Source organism: Furipterus horrens, unplaced genomic scaffold, assembly GCF_987537825.1.
Source record: "Furipterus horrens unplaced genomic scaffold, mFurHor1.1.pri manual_scaffold_5, whole genome shotgun sequence".
NCBI classification, from domain to species: domain Eukaryota; kingdom Metazoa; phylum Chordata; class Mammalia; order Chiroptera; family Furipteridae; genus Furipterus; species Furipterus horrens.
In genome coordinates this window covers 49,699,844-49,719,710 of record NW_028327175.1, presented here as the reverse complement: position 1 = coordinate 49,719,710, position 19,867 = coordinate 49,699,844, and the positions used below count along the sequence as shown (strand labels likewise).

General features: G+C 37.9%; 1 protein-coding gene and 1 pseudogene across 2 annotated transcripts in view; one reads left to right on the top strand and one right to left on the bottom strand.

Moving 5' to 3' along the window:
• Nucleotides 1–6,209: 6,209 nt before the first annotated feature.
• Nucleotides 6,210–19,867, bottom strand: part of SCAMP1 (secretory carrier membrane protein 1) — a 92,557-nt gene continuing 78,899 nt past the window's right edge. For both annotated transcript variants that reach the window (XM_090276407.1, XM_090276406.1), the window contains one exon: nt 6,210–7,449. In XM_090276407.1, coding sequence (XP_090132533.1) covers nt 7,285–7,449 — 165 coding nt within the window. In that variant the 3' untranslated portion in view covers nt 6,210–7,284. The remainder of the gene's footprint in view (nt 7,450–19,867) is intronic.
• Nucleotides 10,541–12,266, top strand: LOC150008578 (DNA primase small subunit-like; annotated as a pseudogene).

Sequence of the window (19,867 nt, the reverse complement as noted above, 5' to 3'; positions counted from 1 at the left end):
GGATTTTAGCATCTATGTTCATCAGCGATATTGGCCTGTAGTTTTCTTTCTTTGTTGTGTCTTGACCTGGTTTTGGAATTAGGGTTATACTGGCTTCATAGAACGAGTTTGGGAGTCTTCCCTCTTCTTATATCTTTTGGAATAGTCTGAGGATAGGAGTTAGTTCTTTCCTAAATGTTTTGTAGAATTCACTTGTGAAGCCATCCGGTCCAGGGCTTTTGTGTGCTGGGAGTTTTTTGATTACTGCTTCAATTTCACTAGCTGTTATTGGTCTATTCAGACTTTCTACTTCTTCTTGAATCAGTTTGGGAAGACTACAGGTTTCCAGGAATTTGTCCATTTCCTCCAGGTTGTCAAATTTCTTGCCATACAGTTGTTCGTAATAATTTCTTACAATCGTTTGTATTTCTGTGGTATTAGTTGTGATTTCTCCTCTTTTGTTTCTGATTTTATTTATTTGGGTCCTCTCCCTTTTTTTCTTGATGAGCCTGGTTAAAGGCTTGTCAATTTTATTTATGTTTTCAAAGAACCAGCTCCTAATTTTGTTGATCTTTTGAATTATTAGTTTAGTCTCTATGTCATTTAATTGTGCTGTGATCTTGATGATTTCCTTTCTTCTACTTGATCTGAGATTTGCTTGTTGTTCTTCCTCTAGTTCTTGTAGCTGTAGGGTTAAATTTTTTATTAGATATTCTTCTAGCTTTTTTAGGTAGGCCTGTATTGCTATGAACTTTCCTCTCAGGACTGCTTTCGCTGTATCCCATAGGTTTTGGGTTGCTGTGTGTTCATTATCATTAGTTTCCAGAAACTTTTTGATTTCTTCCTTGATGTCATTGTTAACCCATTCATTATTTAATAGCATGTTATTCATTGTCCATGAGTTTGACTGTTTTTGAGTTTTTTCCTTGAGGTTGATTTCCAATTTTAAGCCATTGTGATCTGAGAAGCTTGATATAATTTCAATTTTCTTGAATTTGTTGAGGCTTGTTTTGTGTCCTGCTATATATGGTCTATCTTTGAAAATGTTCCATGTGCACTTGAGAAGAATGTATATTTTGCTTCTTTGGGGTGAAAACTTCTATATATATCGACTAAGTCCATTTGATCTAGAGTGTTGTTCAGTGCCTCAATATCTTTGGTGTTTCTTTGCTTCGAAGATCTGTCCATTGTTGACAATGGGGTGTTAGAGTCCCCTACTATGAGTGTGTTGTTGTCTATATCTTTCTTGGAGTCTTTCAAAATTTTCCTTATATATTTGGGTGCTCCTAAGTTGGGTGCATGTATATTTATAAGGGTTATATCTTCTTGGTGGATTTTTCCCTTAAGTATTATGAAATGCCCTTCTTTGTCTCTTTTTGTGGACTTTGCTGTGAAATCTGTTTTGTCTGATATAAGTATTGCTACCCCAGCTTTCTTTGCATGTCCATTTGCTTGAAATACTTTTTTCCATCCCTTTACTTTCAGTCTGTGTAGATCTTTTGTTCTAAGGTGGGTCTCTTGTAGACAGCATATATGTGGGTCATGCTTTCTAATCCATTCAGCTACCCTATGTCTTTTAATTGGAGTGTTTAATCCATTTACATTTAAGGTTATTACCGATAAGTACTTATTGTCATTTTTCCCCTTTGTACTCATGTTCCTCTCTGTCTCTCTCTGTTCCTTCATCTTCTTAAAGCATCTCTTGCAATGCTGGTTTGGTGGAGATGTATTCTTTTAGCCTTCTTTTGTCTTGGAAGCTCCTTATTTCACCCTCCATTTTGAATGAGAGCTTTGCTGGGTAGAGTATTCTAGGTTGTAGGCCTTTGTTTTTCATTGCTTGGAATATTTTTTGCCATTCCCTTCTGGCTTGTAGTGTTTCTGCTGAGAAATCTGATGATAGCCTTATTGGAGCTACCTTGTATGTTATTAGTTGTTTCTCTCTTGCTGCTTTTAGGATCCCCTCTTTGTCTTTGAATGTTGCCATTTTAATTATGATGTGCCTTGAAGTGGGCCTGTTGGGGTTCATCTTCATTGGGACCCTCTGTGCTTCCTGGACTTGCGTGACTCTTTCTCTCCTCATGTGAGGGAAGTTTCCTGTCATTAGTTTTTCAAAGAGGTTTTCTATCCCTTGCTCTTCTTCTTCTCCTTCTGGAATTCCTATGATACGGATATTATTACGTTTCATGTTGTCCTGCAGCTGTCTTAGAACCTCTTCAGTCTTGTTCAGTCTTTTTTCATTTTGTTGTACTGTCTGGGAGTTTTTGTCTACGTTGTCCTCCAGCTCGCTGATCCGATCTTCTGCTTTGTCTAGCCTGCTTTTAATTCCTTCTACTGTGTTCTTCAATTCAGAGATCGTATTCTTCATTTCATCCTGGCTCTTATTGATAGCTTCTATGTCCTTTTTCATGCTCGTGTAATTCTCTGTTAGTTCCTTGTAGTTTTTCTGGAGTTCCTTGTAGTTTCCCTGGAGTTCTTTGTAGTTTCTGCTGAACTCATTTAGGTTCTCCATAATCCATGTTTTGAATTCCATATCTGATAGTTTGCTACCCTCTATTTCATTTAGCACTCTCTGGGGATTCTACCTTTCCTTTTGATGGGGGGTTGTTTCTCTGTCTCCCCATTTTTGTGACTCCTATTGTTTGTTGGTGCTTCTTAGAATGATCTGCACTTCCTGGATCTGCCTCTGGTAGCGTCAGATCATGTACCAGACTGGCCCTAGGCAGCCTGTTGGAGACTTCCAGGGATCTACTGCCTTTGTCTGTCTTCTTTAGTTGTTAATCTACTCAATCTGTGAGTAGCCATCAGGCTTAAGGACCATGGGTGTGGCAGCTTAATTCCTGTAGGCAGGGTTTTTATTTCCCCTTAGGTTGACGCCACTTGGAGGGGAATGGTCTGTCTGCTGTACTGGGGCTGAGTCAGCACTGGCTGGTCCTGGGAGGAGGTTAGTGTAGCTTCCACTTACTCCTCCGCCATCTTGGATCTCCTTCTGTGTTGTCCTTGATGTTATTTGTTTAATCTGTATGGTTGTATTTCAGCTACTCTTTGGTGGGTCTTTTTCTCTGGTTAGTTGATTGAGAGTCACTCTTCCCACCTTGTCTTGAGATCTTTTGTGGAGGTGCTGCTAAAACGTAATCACACAACGCAGGCAAGAAACCCACACCCTCCAATATCTCCCCCAACTACAATCTCACTATAGGTTGCAACTGAGCCCATATTAATATACTTGTGGAGATATTGGGACTCTTATTTCATAGGAGAAACAGACAGGAGTTGTTTTAAATGAAGGAAGGGTAATTTTTGAGAGGGAAGCTGATAGAGTAATAATATTAGCAATTGGGATCAAGGTTATGTAAGACAGCAATTAACATTTACACTGTATGTTTGAAAAGGAGGTGAGGGTTACAGTGTGTAGTGAGAAAGTGGAAGTGTATAGTATTAGGATTATATAATCGGTATATTCTATATGTTTAGTGTGGAAGGGAGGATAGACACAACAGACATCCAGGCAGACAGCCAGCCAAAAATTGAAGCAGAGGGCTGAGGAGGTTAGAAGGTAGGAAACAGATTGAGAAAGAATTTTTCAAGAATAAAAATAAGAGTAGAAAATAGCAAGACAGGAAGGGAGAGAGGAAAGAGAGAGAGAAAGTAGAGAAGGGTAGGAAAGAGAACGAAAGAAGGGGAGAGAGAAGAGGGGGGACTGGATTAAAATTTTAAAATATATATATATATTATAAAAAAAATTAGGAGATTAAAACATGATATAAAATAGCAAGATAGAGAGAAAGAGAATATATAGAGAGAGGAATAAGAGATGAGAAAGGGAAGCAAGAATAACTGAATGGAGAGGGAGCGGGGGGAAGGATAAATAAAAATATTAATAAAATTAAATGTACTTAGAAAGAAGAAAGAAGGGGATGAAGGAGGGAAAGAACACGGGGGAAGGAAGGAAATAAAGAGGAAGAGGAGATATTAGGGAGGGAAAAATTGAAATTGAAGAGTTGACAAAAGATAGGATGAAGGAGAGAAATATAAGAGGGAGAGAAAGAAGAGAGGGGATGGGGAGGAAAGAGAGAAGGGTTAAGAAGGAGAGGGTGAAGGGGAGGGGAATAGATTAGAATTAAAATTTAAATATTAAAAGATTAGAATATAAAGTGGAATAGGGAGAAAGAAAGAAAGAGAGAATATTTATAGGGAGAGAAGGAAAATAAGGGAAAGGGAAGAAAGAAAAACGAGTGGAGACTGAAGGAGGACAAAATAAATAAAGAAATTTAATAAAATTGAAAGTGCTTAGTGCAGAGAAAGGAGAGAGAGAGAAAGGAAACGGAGGGAGGACGAGGATAAGGGGGGGAGGGGATTAGAAGAAGGGAATAGGAAGGAAAGGGAGAGAATTTAAAATTAAAAAATTAACAAAGAATAGGATGAAGGGGAGACATGCTAAAGGGAGAGAAGGGAGGGAAGAGGAAGGGAGAAAAGGAGAGAGAATAAGAAAGGACGGAAGGGGCAGTTAGAGAGAGTGTGAGAAATAAAAGAATGAGAGAATTTTAACTCAATTCAACTTTTAGGCACAGTCTCTGGGTATTTTTGGTTTGTTTTTTGTTTTTCCTTCCTTCCTTCCTGGGTCCACCCCTATTCAAAATTCCATGGGTTTCAAATCTTTCCTGGTTGGTTGGCTGGCTGTGGGAGGGTTCTGCTTGATTCTGGGGTTGCTAGTCTTTTATTCATGGGCCTACCGCCGCTCTGCTGTGAGCTGCGTTTAGTTGTCCCCTCCTGTGGCACCCTCAGCCCTCCTCAGGCTTGTCCAGCTACTCCTTCCCCCTGTTGGTCCAGCCTGCGCCTGCCAGCAATCCCCGCCCTGCCCCCAGTCATGTCTCTATTCCCAGGCTAGAGCTTCTGCTCTCTTCCCTGTCTATATGCCTGCGCACCCTACCTCTCTCCCTGTCTCAAGACTGTCCCTTTGTTCTGCAGGACTCTGGCACAGTTGGTTAAAGCGCCGGGCCCAGTGGCACTCTCCTGCCCAGGACCTCTCCCCTGGTCTGGAGCTCTGCAGCGGCTTTCCCGCATGGGCTCTTCTCCTTGCCCCAAAACTGTCTCTATTCCCAGCTACAGCTTCCGCTGGCTTCCCTGTCTATCGGCCTGCGCGCTCTATCTCTCTCCCCGCCCCAGCACCGTCCCTTTGTTCTGCAGGACTCTAGTGTGGTCGGTCAGTGCAGCGTTCTCCTACCCAGGAGCTCTCCCCCAGTCTGGAGCTCCGCAGCAGCCTTTCCCTGCGGGCCCTTCTCCCCGCCCTAAAACCATCTCCACTCCAGAACCTCCGCCTCCGCTCTCTTCCCTGCTTACATGCCCTGCGCGCCCTATTTCTCTCCTAGGCCCAAACCCACCTTTTGTTCTGTGGGATTCTAGTGCGATCGCTCAAAGCGCCGGGGGCATGCTCTGCTGTCTTGCTCAGGAGCTCTCCCCTGGTCCGGAGTTCCGCAGCAGCTTTTCTGTGCAGCTGGTCTCCTTGCCCCAAAACTGCTCCTTTGTTCTGTAGGGCCCTAGCGCAAGTGCTGCGCGCGCCCGGGATACCGAGCTTTTGGTTGGAGGTTTCAGCTGAGGAGGTTTCCCTCTAGACTCAGATCACACAGTTTCTCCCAGTCCTGGTTGTTCACTGTTCTCTCGCTCCTCTGGCTTTTTCAAAGAATCCTCTCCCTAACTCCCTACAAGAATTCACTTATTGGTGTGCCCCTAGCAGGGGGAGCCTCCAAGCAGCTCTTGGCTAGTGAGCTCTCCGGCTTGGTACTGCAGACACACCGGGTCCCGGAATGACTCAGCCTGCAGTGCGAGGTAAACCCCTCCACCCCCCTCCACGCTGCTCCCACGCTCTCCTCCCTGTTCACGCTATCGGAGATCCACACTCACTCAGTCACTCCTCTCCGCATTCGTTCCTGGAGTCTCTCCTTAACAGGAGCGAACTGAGAACACTGTCCCTACTCCACCGCCATCTTCCCCTCCTCCTTTTTCTTGATCAGTATTAAAAATGACTCAAACTTTCAACCCAAAAGCATACTATAAGGATGAACTCCTATGGTGCATGGTAACAATTTTAAATTGATTTATTCATAATTAATGCATTCAACTGTATATTTTCTTGCTTGGTGCAAGTTAAATGTTTTGTTTTTTCTACTACTAAAAAAATTTAATATATTCTGTCTCAAAAATTGAAAGGCTGAGATGTATTAGGGATTCAAGTATATGTATGCCAGGATCTTTTTATTTATAATGCCAGTAGATATGAGAGGCCAAAAAAAAAAAAAAATCCCTTAAATACTGTACATTCTTTATGGACAAGGAGTTAGACTAGACTGTAATACCGCTGTTAAAAATTCAACACACACACCCCAAAAGAGCTGCCAAACACAATCTCAGTTCAATTAAAAAGGGTAGCCACAAGAATATACCAAAGTTTCCATACAGTAATATTTTACTATGACATGAATACTGAAAATTTTTAAAAAGAAAGGTATTCTCATCATTACATTCTATTCCATCAATTTCCTACACTTTCTTGTGGATAATGCACTGCATATTATATTCTCATTGCACGCCAATAAACATTTATTTAAAAGAAAGTATTATAGAAAATCATTTCTATAATTCTACAAACAACTCCCCAATCCTACAACCATAAGCAATGCAGAACCCCAAATACTAATTCTTTTAAGAAACATGGTGCCCATGCAATATCAGAGATTGATATCAAAATATCAACTACTCTAAAAAAAGAAAATAAAAAGATAAAATTTACATTATCTACTACAAAGTGCACGCACATAGGCTCTTCCTTCACTTGTGACTGAAACTGCTAAAAAGCAAGCCAATTAAAAAATCCATAAGTCTCTAGTGACCTATTTCTTTCAATATAAATAAGAAAAATGAAGCAACAGCGTACTGCTCCAATGTGTAATCCTTAAGTCTAAGATTCTTGAAAGAATGACTGCAGCTAGTACTAATGCATTTTTAATAAGTACCATATTAATTTCAGTGTCTCACCACTGAAGTAATTTGCTGAACATTCATCCTCCAAAAAATATGGAGAATACTTATTTAGCATGTAATATTTTTTTCTGCAAGGGGCACTAAAATCTTAAGAAACTGTTAAGTAAATAATAAGACAAGGACATTTTCCTGGTTTTCACCCATGCACAAGTGAATAGGAGTTACACATGCTGTGTGTGTTTGTGTGTTTTAACATAAAAATATTTATAGAATACAGTAACTGAGAAAAAAGTACAGTCAAAAGGTAACAGTGTATTGTTTGAAGATTCTCTAAATCTGGTTTCCCTTGAAAGCATTCTGAGCTGCACTAGTTGCTGCAGTGGAAGCTGCATTTGCAGCTGCGGTCTGGACAGTTTTGTTGGACATCACACCTGTTGCGAACTCTTGTTGGGCCTTCTCAAAACTAGCACCTGTTGTGCGATATAGTCCATGTACCTACAGAGACACAAAAAAGTGGGAGAAGATAAGTGCGCATCTCACATTCATTTTCAACAGCTCTTCAATTAATCTCAACATTACTCAGATAAAAGGAGTAGATTCTAGGCATGATTTCTAAGATCCAGAACATTAGCCACCACACTGGCACATAGTATTGTTTTTAAATATTTCCTTAACACAGGTTTCTCCTTTTAATCCTCAATGCGGAAAAGACAATTATGGCTATGCCAAATTAAAATAATTTAAAGAACTTAACCAAATGAAAAAAGCTTTTACCCTGGCTGGGCAGTTCAGTTGGTTAGAGCGTTACCCCAACTGCCAAGGTTGTGGGCTCAAACTCCAGGTAGGACACATACAAGAAGCAACCAATGAATACATAAATAAAGGAACAACAAACTGATGTCTTTGTCTGTCTCTGTCCCTCTCCCTCTCCCTCTCTCCCCACTTTCTCTCTCTTATATTAGAGAAAAGAAGATAAAAAAGCTGTGTTTTCTGTTGTTTCTAATTAACATATTAGAGCATTACAAGAAAATGCTTTAACATAACAAAGGACATTCTGACTTTAAAACATTAATTTATTACCCTAGACAAATCAAAGAAAATAATGCCTCTTCTACTTCTGTATTGGCTAGTTATACATGACTGACCATACTGTAATCATATATAATATCATTTTATCATTTAATGTACCAAGAACTATTTATGTTCTCAAAGATAATTCTGCTATCCACTCTGTATACCATTTAACCTTTTGTGAGTGGTCAATTTTTAAAGGAGTTACAAAAAATCACTTCTGTGAGCTATCTGTCTATACTGATTCATCATTCAAATCTTGGGATTTATTTTTATGAGCAGGTTTCAAAAATGTTCTATTAGCTTATGTTGGGAGAGGGTCCCAAAATGGCAGAGGAATAGGTGGAAGCTTTACAAACCTCCTCCCAGGACCAAACTGAAATTACATCTAAATTATAGAAAAATCATCCTGAATAACCAACTAAACACTAGGTGGAGAGAAGCCTTATAACCACGAACAGATGAAGAAGCCACATCACCACATGACTGCTAGGAATTGTGGAGGAGGTGCAAGAGGGCTGGCTGGGCTCCCATAGGTGGCAGCTGAACTGTCAGAGAAATATTTCAGTGGCCAGGGGGTTCTCCCCGATAAGATTTGGGTCTAAACTCCAACCTGGGCTCCCCAGCGAAGGGCACTGGGAAAAGAACCCAAGTACATTCCAGCTGTGAAAAGCAGCAGGGTTTCTGTCCACCAGTGAGAGATGGCTGGAGAAGCAGACAGCCATAAAAAAGGACCAGTCAGAAATTTAAAAATGCAATATCTGAACTAAATAACACACTGGAAGGAATAAACAGTGGGTTAGATGAAGCAGAGAATCGAATCAGTGATTTGGAAGATAAGGTAGAAAAAAACACCCAAGCAGAGCAGCAAAAAGAAAAAAAGAATTTTAAAAAAGGAGGCGAGCTTAAGAAACCTTTCAGACAACATGAAGTGTAGCAATGTCCACATCATGGGAATACCAGAAAAAGAAGAGAGTGAGCAAGGGATCAAGAACCTATTTGAAGAAATAATGACCAAACACTCCCTAATCCAGTGAAGGACAAAGACACATAAATCCAGGAAGCTCAGACAGTCCCAAACAAGTTGGACCCAAAGAGTCCTATACCAAGGCACATCATAATTAAAATGTCAAGGCTAAAGAAAAGGAGAGAATCCTAAAAGTCACAAGAGAAAAGCAAGTAGTTACATACATGGGAGCAACAATTAGACTGTTACCTGATTTCTCAACAGAAACATTTCAGGCCAGAAGGGAGTGGCATGAAATATTCAAGGTGATGAAAAGTAAGGAACCTACAACCAAGGCTACTTTACCCAGCAAGGCTATCATTTAAAACAGGAGAAATAAGGAGCTTCCCAGACAAGAAAAAGCTAAAGGAATCTGTTAACAAACCAGTACTGCAACAAAGGTTAAAGGGCTTGCTTTAAGAAGAAGAAGAGAAAGAAGAAGAAAAAACAGAGGAAACTAGTCTAACAATAAAACGGCATTAAATACAATCTATCAATAATCATCTTAAACGTAAATGGCTTAAATGCTCCGATCAAAAGATGTAGGGTAGCTGAATGGATAAGAAACCAAGATCCATATATATACTGCCTCCAAATGCCCCATCTCAGATCCAAAGTACACACAGATTAAAAGTAAAGGGATGAAAAAATATATTTCATGCAAATAGAAAGGAAAAAAAAGCTGGGGTAGCAATATTTATACCCGACAAAACAGACATTAAAACAAAGGCTACGGTAAGCGACAACGAACACTACATAATGATAAAGGGGACAATCCAACAAAAGGATATAATTCTTAAACATTAACACACACAAAGACATGGAAGCTAAATAACATGTTATTAAGATGCATAAACTATGAAGCACATCAATACATATAACATTAGCCACTCAATACAAATTTGAGAAAGAAAATAATAAATTAGAACAAATATTTATTATATGCCTTTAAAGTTGGGGAGAGAGAGGAAGAAACAGAAAAGTGAACTTGTAATTACACTGCATTGTGATTAGCTAAATTAGAAGCCTGACTGAAACACAATCAAAGCAGGTTCAGAGATTGGGGACAGTGCATCAGTCAGTCCCTTCCCCAAACCCAGATAAAAACAGGTAATTATGGAGTAAATGTCAAGTGAAAAAAGTACAATGAGTCAAAAACAGTCAAGTTAAATTTGGATACTAGAATGCTGTTTCAAAAATACAGAGATTAGAGAGGATAGGCTGGTTTAAGGAGGAAAAGAGGTGCTGGGTTGGATTCTAAATAGTCATACATTCTACAAATGTTTACTGAATACCTACTCCAGGCCTGCCACAGCAGGCAGCTGAAGATTTGGTATGAAGGTCAAGAGAAGAGTGGGCTAGAGATACGGACTTGGAAACCCCTGGCACATAAATGGTAGCTAAACTCTGACATAAATGGAACTCTCCATGAAGAATACAAAGTAAAGACTCTTGTGTGGTTGCTGCCAATTCTTGCAATAATCCTTCCAGATCTGAGTACCATGCTCCATGGAGGTATTTGACCCTACTGAGCTGCCGAGCTGCTAAAGCTTTATCACTGGAGACCCTTTTCATACGCCCAGTACTATCGCTGACTCAACTATGGTGGAGTGATAAAAAATTAGTTACAACACCATTAATTTTCATTCACATTGAATGATGATATTTATATTCATTACCAATCCATCAACAACCAGAGTGATTTGGAAAGGAGATGCAGAAAATGAATCCATACAAGATTGATATAGGTGTGGTATATTCCCACAGACCCAACAACATAATACAATGTAGCTAGGAGCTTTCTAGACTCAAGAAAAAAAACTGGTGTTTGACATTGACATGACAGACTGATGATATGAGTAGATGTTGTAGTTCTGCAGACATATATTCTAAGTGCTGGACCCTCATGACAAGGGCCATATGCATCATCAACTGAGCACTGGAGGACTATGGGTTTAAGCATTGCTTCTGCATGTATTATGGAAGAAGAGGTGTTCACTGTTGGGTCTGTGATAAATCAGAAAATTGTCCTCTGCAGTATGCTCTGGGAGCACCAAAATATGTAAAGCAAATCTTGATGGACATAAAGGGAGAGACCGATAGAAATACAGTCATATTTCGAGGATTTTAACACCTAACTAACTTCAATGGATAGATCTTCCAGACAGAAAATCAACTAGGAGACAGAGGTCTCAAATGACACACTAAATCAAATGAATTTAATTGATATCCTCAGAGCACTTCACCCCAAAGCAGTAGAATATACATATTTTTCAAGTGCACATGGAACATTTTCTACAGACCATATGTTAGGACATAAAACAGGTCTCAATAAATTTAAGAAGATTGAAATCATATCAAGCATCTTCTCTGAGCACAATGCTATGAAACTAGAAATCAATCACAAGAAGAACACTGAGCAACACACAAAGACATGGAAGCTAAATAACACATTATAAGATGCATAAACTATGAAGCACATCAATACATATAACAGCCATTTGATGCAATTATAAAGAAATGATAAATTAGAACAAATACTTATTAATGCCTATTTAAAGGGTGGTCAAGGCATTAAAAAGAAAGTTCACCTCAGTGAAAAAATTCACCCTTTTGTCTGAACAATCTATAAACGGAATAAATAAACACTTTCAAAAATATGCCTTAGTTGATCAAGATACTCTTGGGCATAAAACTGTGGTGAGATTTTAGCTCTTGTTCCTGAAACAATTCATGATGACCCTCAACAAAGTTTCCAAAAGCATCACAGTGCACTTCAGTGCTGGAAGCACTGGAAAGAGCATTTGAAGAAAGTAGTCAGATATCTGAATGACATCAAAAATGGCAAATGTGGACCCTGGCTTGAGTGGGAGATCATGCTGCAGTACTGTGTTCCACGGCTGGACATCAGTATAAGCAAAGGAATCAATCATTTGCTGAAGAGCCCTTTTAGTGTTCATCCTAAAACAGGATGAATTTCAGTGCCTACTATTTACAGAAAGTGGATCTGTTTAATCTGTTTACTGTTCCAACCATAAATTCCATCTGCCATGAATTAGATGCCATTTCCACTAATGAAGAGGAAAAAGAGGAGAACAAAGCTGAATCCAATATCAAGCATAGAACCAGAGATTCTAAGGAGACCAGTTTAGGTCCTTACATAAAAGTTTTTGAATGGTTTCTTAAAAACCTGGATAAATCTCAAAGAGAACTTCTCAAGAAGAGTGATTTATAAAGATACTTATGAAAATAACACTCCCTTCCAACCAATGTGCATAACTTCTACTTTCAACCAAGAATCAGATACTTCAAGAGACATTTAATAAATACGGCAGAACCATGTATGGATTTTAATGCTTTAAGCAAAATTTCTTTTTCTTGATAAATTATTATGTTAAAAAGATTCCTAAGACCACCAGAGGAGAGTGTCTAGGTTTCTGAAAGGAACAATAATGGGAGGAATAAGTGGATTGCAGATAAATTTGTAAAATGTAATATTATACAAAGATACTTCTAAGATTTCTGATATACTCACTTCTACCAGTTGCCATATAATGAGGTAACTGAGCAATAACATGCCCAAGACTTTAATCTCAGCTACCTGGATACAGTCTCCATAATTCTGGAGTGAATATTCTAACTGAATGAGAGCTTTGTCCTTAAGCCTCAGACAACTTAACCCTTTGAGTGCCATGTGTAACTCAAAATTTGGATCAACATGAGAAAAAATTACATCAATATATAACCTGAGGTATAAAAAAAGAGAAAACATAAAATACGAATTTTTCCATTGTTACTTACATTTATAGCCATCAAAAAAAGAGTCACTGGGAGCAGCACTGGCACTTTTGGGAAAATTTGTCAGCATTGCTCACAGCAACATGGGCGCTCAAACGGTGGAGTTAATTATACCTGCAGCGCTTATTGATATTTTTATAGATCAGGTAACATCCGACTGCCCATCTTTTAAAATTTACTTTAAGCATCTAAACCTACCAAAACTTAAATTCAAAAGACATGAGTTACTAGATAATATTAGGGCCTAGCAGAGTACTGTTTACAACTGGTGTAATTGTAGCTCCTAACTTCTTCCCATACAGGACTACTGAAATGATTAGATTAGTCTATATCGTAAAGAAGCAGCTTAGAAAAAATAGCTAACTTCACCAACATAAAACCTGTATACATGTCAAAACATTTGGACTTCCTATATATCCAGATACTTAAATTTAACTTTTAAGTTTTCAATTCTTTCACATTTGATCTTGCGTGATATATTCTCAAGTGTCAGATTTCTTTTGTCTGGTTTTATAACCAATCTAAATAAAAGAGCATTCTGGTTTGCATTCTGTCTTCTGAGAAACACTGGGAAGCAAGCTATCGGGCTGGTACTTTCCATAATTTATGAAAATTTTCCTTACTTTGCATTTTCTTTAACATTGTTTTCCCTATCGTCTTTTTTTATTAATCTTTTCTTAAAATATATTTTTAAAATCTAAGACACTCTATAATGCAGGCAACACACTGAAATGCCTTGCATTTTTCTTTTTAATTTTTTAAGAAAAATATTAAAGACTATTTTGAAAAATTAAAACACACACACACATACAAAGCAGAAAGAGAGTCAAGTACCAAAGCCTATTTAAGACACCAGCATTTAAGAGGTAGCCACAACAACAAGGAATGATTAGGAAAGGAAGAGGGAAAACCAGGGGCCCTTCTACAGATGTCAAGGGAAAAAACCATGTTAAGGAATGAAGAACTGTCACGGTAAAAGATAAAAATACCCAGATCATCCTGAATTCTTCTGATATAGTGGTCCAAGCACATGCCATATTAACATGGATCAAAGTGTGAAAAGTTTAGGGATAAAAAGAGAGGGCTGACAAGTACATATACTGGTAAACCTTAGAAGTCTTTTCTTCTAGTAACCATAGCACTATCAAAAGTATCTAAGTAATTATTTTTACTCCTCTTCCAAAACCAACTTTTCTATGAAACATTAAAAATACAGATAAAATACTACTCCTGTGTTCAAGGAATTATCTCACAATGAGTACCTATGATTAGATTTTACAAAATGAAGTGCATTACAGAAATCTAATAAACCTTCTTTACATACTAGACCCAGTCACAGTCCAATGTAATTACAGGTTCATTTGTCTCTCTCTCTCTTTCCTTTTTCCCAAGTTTATAGGCATGTAATAAATAAACATGTTTTCCTTTGTTATTTCTTTTTTCAAATTTGTATTGAGTAGCTGATGTGATATATTGATGGGCTTCATAGTTTAATTACTTAAAATGAAATGCATTGCCCCACAGAGCACAGAAACAAAATAAAGGTAGTAATAGTACACACTTCTCAATAGTCTATATCTATATAGACCCAGAGAGCCACCTAGAGGGAAAAAATCACGTTAAGTATTCAGTGCACAGTGCTCACTGTCACCACTCAAAAGCTTAAGTTTACCTTCCATAAAACAAGAATATTTGTTGCCCTGTTTCTGAGAGTTTTCCTCAGGATGAAATAATTATATAAATGTGTTGCACTAATAAAAATAACTTATCCTGTTTCCTTAATGTAGCTTCAAAACATCTTAGTGTACATCAATGAGGTGTACAACAAAACTTTTTTTTTTAAAAGGAAAGAAGCATATTACTTTAATCAAAATAATCCAAACATGTTTCCATTAAAGATTATAGAACACTATTTCAAGAATTCATGCTTTCATTAATATAAGATCCCTGTCATACCAAAATTATTTTACCTTTTTTAAAAGCTCAGAAAATACAAATAAGTGAGTTTTTGAAATTTTTTATTCTTATTTTGAGTTTTTAAAAACTTAAGGACCCTTAAGCCCAATTTTTTCAATTAACAATTTCCTAGAAATCCTTTATAAACCCTCCCACCATAGATCTGGGTCAGTTGCCACTTCTGGAACCTCTTGAATTAGCACTCTGGTTTTATGTTATTGAAATCCCACTCATCTTTTGAGGCCTACATCAAATACTGTTGATCTCTTTCTGCACGAACTAGCTATGGCTCTCCCTACAGTAAGCACCTCCTATACTCTGTATATTTTTTAGGTATGTGCATTATGCTGCTGCTTTTGGAAGGTTTATCTACTTGTCTTATACCCCGCATGCTTTTAGTTCCTTGAGGGGAAGAGCCCATATTCATTCATTGTTACATCCTCTAAAAGACATAATACTTGTGGTAGAAGCCACTGAATAATTATTTGTTTCTTTATCTGCTAGGAATTAAAAAATGGCCTAAAATTATCTTCATTATAGAAGTGTTACCAAATAAGTGCAATACTGCTCTTGTAGACTATATCTGCATTACAATGTAAAATGTTTACTTTGTAATTATCTCAGAGATTAATTTTTTAAAAAGTGAACATAACTACTTCACACCAACTAGGATGGCTATAATCAGAAAAATCGAAAGTGTTGGCAAAGACATGGAGAAACTGGAACCCTTGCTGGTGGGAATGTAAAACAATGTAGACAACAGTGGACAAGAGAGGGAGGGAAGGAGAAAGGGAGCCTATGTGTGACTGCAGAACACCAGCACAGTAAAATTATCAGCCTGCTGTCCTCCTAGATCCAAAATAAAGCCCCCCAAAAGGGGAGTGAGCAACCACAATGTTTTCAAAGAAAGAGAAAGTCATGTTTAATCTAAGAGGATTATCTCTTTACACGTAATAGATTACCGCCACAAAACATTCAGTGTAAAAACCAATTTAACTAATAAATGAAACTTGTCCTTATTCTGGATAGTATAGCCAAATAGTATACCCTGACACAAAATAAAAGAGTATTTGCAGATATTTCGGTATATCAAAAAAATTTTGAGCACTTAAGGAAACTTGTATTTTTGTTTTTAAAATAATTTATTTGTTTATTTTTTTATTTTTAGAAAGAGGGGAAAGGAGAAAGAGGGGGAGAGAAACGTCACTGTGTGGTTGCCTCTCACTCGCACCCCCAACTGGGGACCTGATATGAAATCTAGTAATGTGCCCTGACTGGGAATCGAACCAGTGACACTGGGCTCACAGGCTGATGCTCAATCCACTGAACCACAGCAGCCAGGGGGAAACTTGTTTTTTAAAGGAAATAAATTTTTTTCTAAAATACAAGATGCAAAAAAAAAAAAAATCAATTATATTATAAATGTGGACACAAGAGCCTATGAACAATTTTTAAGGTTTCATGGAAAAAATAATACATATCAATAACTGAATCTAAAAAGATAAAATAAACAAACAAGTAGAACAGAAACAGAATCACAGATACAGAGAACATTTTGATGGCTGCCAGAAGGGAGGGAGATCGGGAGGATGAGTGAAAATGGTAAAGAGATTAAGAAGCACAAATAGGTAGTTACAGAACAGTCATGGGGATGTAAAGTACAGCATGGGAAATGGAGTAGCCAAAGAACACATATGCATGCCCCGTGGACATGGGCAATGGTGTGGGAAATTGCCTGAGAGAGTGGGGGGTGCTGGGTGGAGAGGGGTAAAGGGGGAAAATTGGGACAACTGTAATAGCATAATCAATAAAATATTATTTAAAAAAAGAAAAAACAATCATTTGAAACTAGATCCCAAAGGAATATGAATTATGTATTTCTGTCTACTCTTCCATACTAAATTATTCCGACTCTTACAACAAAGAAAGAGGAAATTTTGGATTCTCCTCATATAGTCTCCTGTGATTCATTCATTTATTGTTATTTGACCCACTTATAATACCTTTGCCTTAGCCCAAAACTATTATTCAATTTTAATAGTTTACTATAGAAAGATCTTTAAAAAACACACACACACACCATTTAGGAATAATTGAAGGAAAAATTTAAGAAACTTAAGATTGAACTATTCCCTTATTTACAAAAGAGATAAAAAAGACAGATATTCTTGCATTTCATTTTTTTTTTAATTTGGAGGATAAGATGACACAATGGGGCAACGTTAAGTTACCACAGTGTTCATATGGGGAACTCTGCATACCATTGATTACCTATCTATGCAGGACATCAGAATGCCAACAGAAGTCTCAAAATTGTATTCACTATAATTGAAATAAATCTATACCACAGAACACATTCAGCTGAGGATGGAAACAGAACAGCCTAATAAAATGCAACAATTGTAGAGTAAAAATATTGTGTGCACAGGTAATTTTCAGAGGGCATTAACTATTTATGAAGAGCCTGACCTCTAGTGGTTATAAACTGTGGCTACATAACCCCAAAATATTTTCTTTTTTTTTCTTCAAACAGCCATTTTAAGTGAGGAAAATAAAATGAAAAGGAAAAAAAATATCAGGTGTTTTCATTGGATCTCAATTTCTTTCAAAGTAAGAGAAATCTATGCCACTGCAAATATGAAAGCTGGCTCAAGTTACATTTTAGCTTATACCATACTATCCCCATTGACCGTACTGCATAAAATCATACAGAAAATCATCTCATCTAAATTCCTTATTTCACAGATAAAGAATATGAGGTTCAGAGAAGTTTAGGAACTTGTATAGAATGAGAGATAGTAAATACATATTTTAAAAAAAGAGGTAACTAGGAATTTCTTTAACTATGAGGTAAAAGAAAAAATGGTCAACCAAAATAGAGTATGCTGCACAATTTCCGTATCAATACATTTATTTGAGAAGTAGTCATATTTCTTTTGAATGCCTGGCATACAATAGGCACAGCTCTAGAACTTTTCCTTTCATGTACTGGATCCTGAATTGTGTTACTTGGGGGAAAACATTGCAGGTCAAAGACTTTAGAGCGTAGCACACAACAGTCAGTTAGTTACACAGCAGCTGCAAATAAAGATTTCCTCCATACTGACTCTTCATCATCTATGTCACACATTTCCCACCCCCACCAGTACTGGGTAACATTCCCTCTCCGATCTTCCCTCAGTAGATTCTTAAATGCTGTGAGTATTCGCCCTGGGATCTCTTCTCACTCCATATCCACTTTCCAGGCTTCCCAAGTTTAGAAATCCAGCCTAAAGTTTTTTCCTTTGCTCCCAACTTATATATCTAAAAGTCTTCCAAGTGATTATACTTTAATGCCCCACCAGAATTTTAAACTCTCCACATATAAAGTTGAAAACATCCTGATGCTCAAATCTGTTCTTCCTGTACTCTGTTTCTGAATGACCCATTGTCTACAAACCTGGGTGTCATCCCTGAGTCTTCCCCTCATCCCCCACTTCCAGCCCCAAGTCGAATCAATCACTACCTGCTCATTTTCCCTTACTACAGTTATTTTACACTGCCACTTTCTTAGTTTAGGCTACCATCACTACTAACTAGCTTTCTAGCTTATCTCTCAGTCTTAATTTCTCCAGGTACTACATCCATGCCCCACAAATCCCAAATCTATTCCTGAATAGTGTTTCTAAAGCTCAAATTGGATCAATTAAATTACTCTCCTCTTTGTACTTCTTCTATGGCTCACCACCACTCTCTGGAGAAAATCCAGACTTCTTAACAAGGTTTGCTAATTCATAAGACTACAGAATGTAACTACACTTATGTGCTCAGCCTCACCTTTGCTTGTTCCCCACCACCAACCAGCCCACTATTCTCTCTGCACCAAGTTTATTTCCCATCCGTTCTCAGCTACTTTTAATTATCTGAATATGCCATGCTGTTCCCTGAAACTAGATATGGAAATGGTATCCCTGCTACCTGGTACCTACTTACCCTCTCCCTTCCTCCTTATTCCTTTACTTAGATAATTCCTATTCATCATGATATCTCACCCAAGGCAATACAAAAAGACCTCACTACTACAACAGATCTCCAGAATGTGGTTAGGTTTCCCCCCTGTCATATCTACTAAAGCACTGGATTGTGGTATACATTCATTTGTTTCTCTTCCACACCAAAATGCGAGCTCCTTGAGCTTATAGTGCAGTACATGGCACATAACACATACTCTTCAATGGCTGTTCAACAAACAAACAAAACCTTCAACATACCACAAAACCCTCTACTGTACTCTTAAAATTTATTACGTTTCTAGTTTTATAAAGCACCCCCAACTGTGTATCTGGAATAATAAGGAAATTGTACAAAGAAATGTTGCAATGATCAGACTGTAGTGAAGGCATTCTGCATATGTGATTACCATATATAATCAGTTCACTTTGAGAAAAAAATATTCTGAGTGATGTGGGTAGGCCTGATCCTAAAATTAAAGGCTTTATGAACAAACTGAGACTTCTCTGAGAAAGAAGTCCCACCTGTGAATTACAGCTTCAGCTTCTACTTGAGAGTTTCTAACCCTTCCTGACTGCCTACGCTGCAGATTTCAGACTAACCAAGACAGCCTCCACAACCACATAAGCCAAGTCCTTTCAATAAATATCTTCATTATATCCTATTTTTCTGATGGAACAGGCACCTATTAAACAAAAGTACACATCAAACCAGACCCTGAATATAAAATGATAAAGAGGTTAAAAATACCAGTAAAGAAAATTAATTTTTTAATACTTACCCAAGGATATGTTTATTCACTTTAAAGAGAGAGGAAGGGAGGGAAGTGGGGAGAGAGAGAGAGAGAAACATCTACTGGCTGCCACCCGTATGCACCCTGACCAAGAATCACACCCACAACCTAGGTACGGGCCCTGGCTAAGAACTGAACCTGCAACCTTTTGGTTTATGGGACAATGCTCCAATGAATTGAGCCACCCGGTCAGGGCAAAAATTAATTTTAATTGATGCCCTGTGCTATGCAACTTACAGTCATTGTTTCACTTAATCATCACACCAATAAAAGTAGCAGCTATTCTCATTCTTCATTCA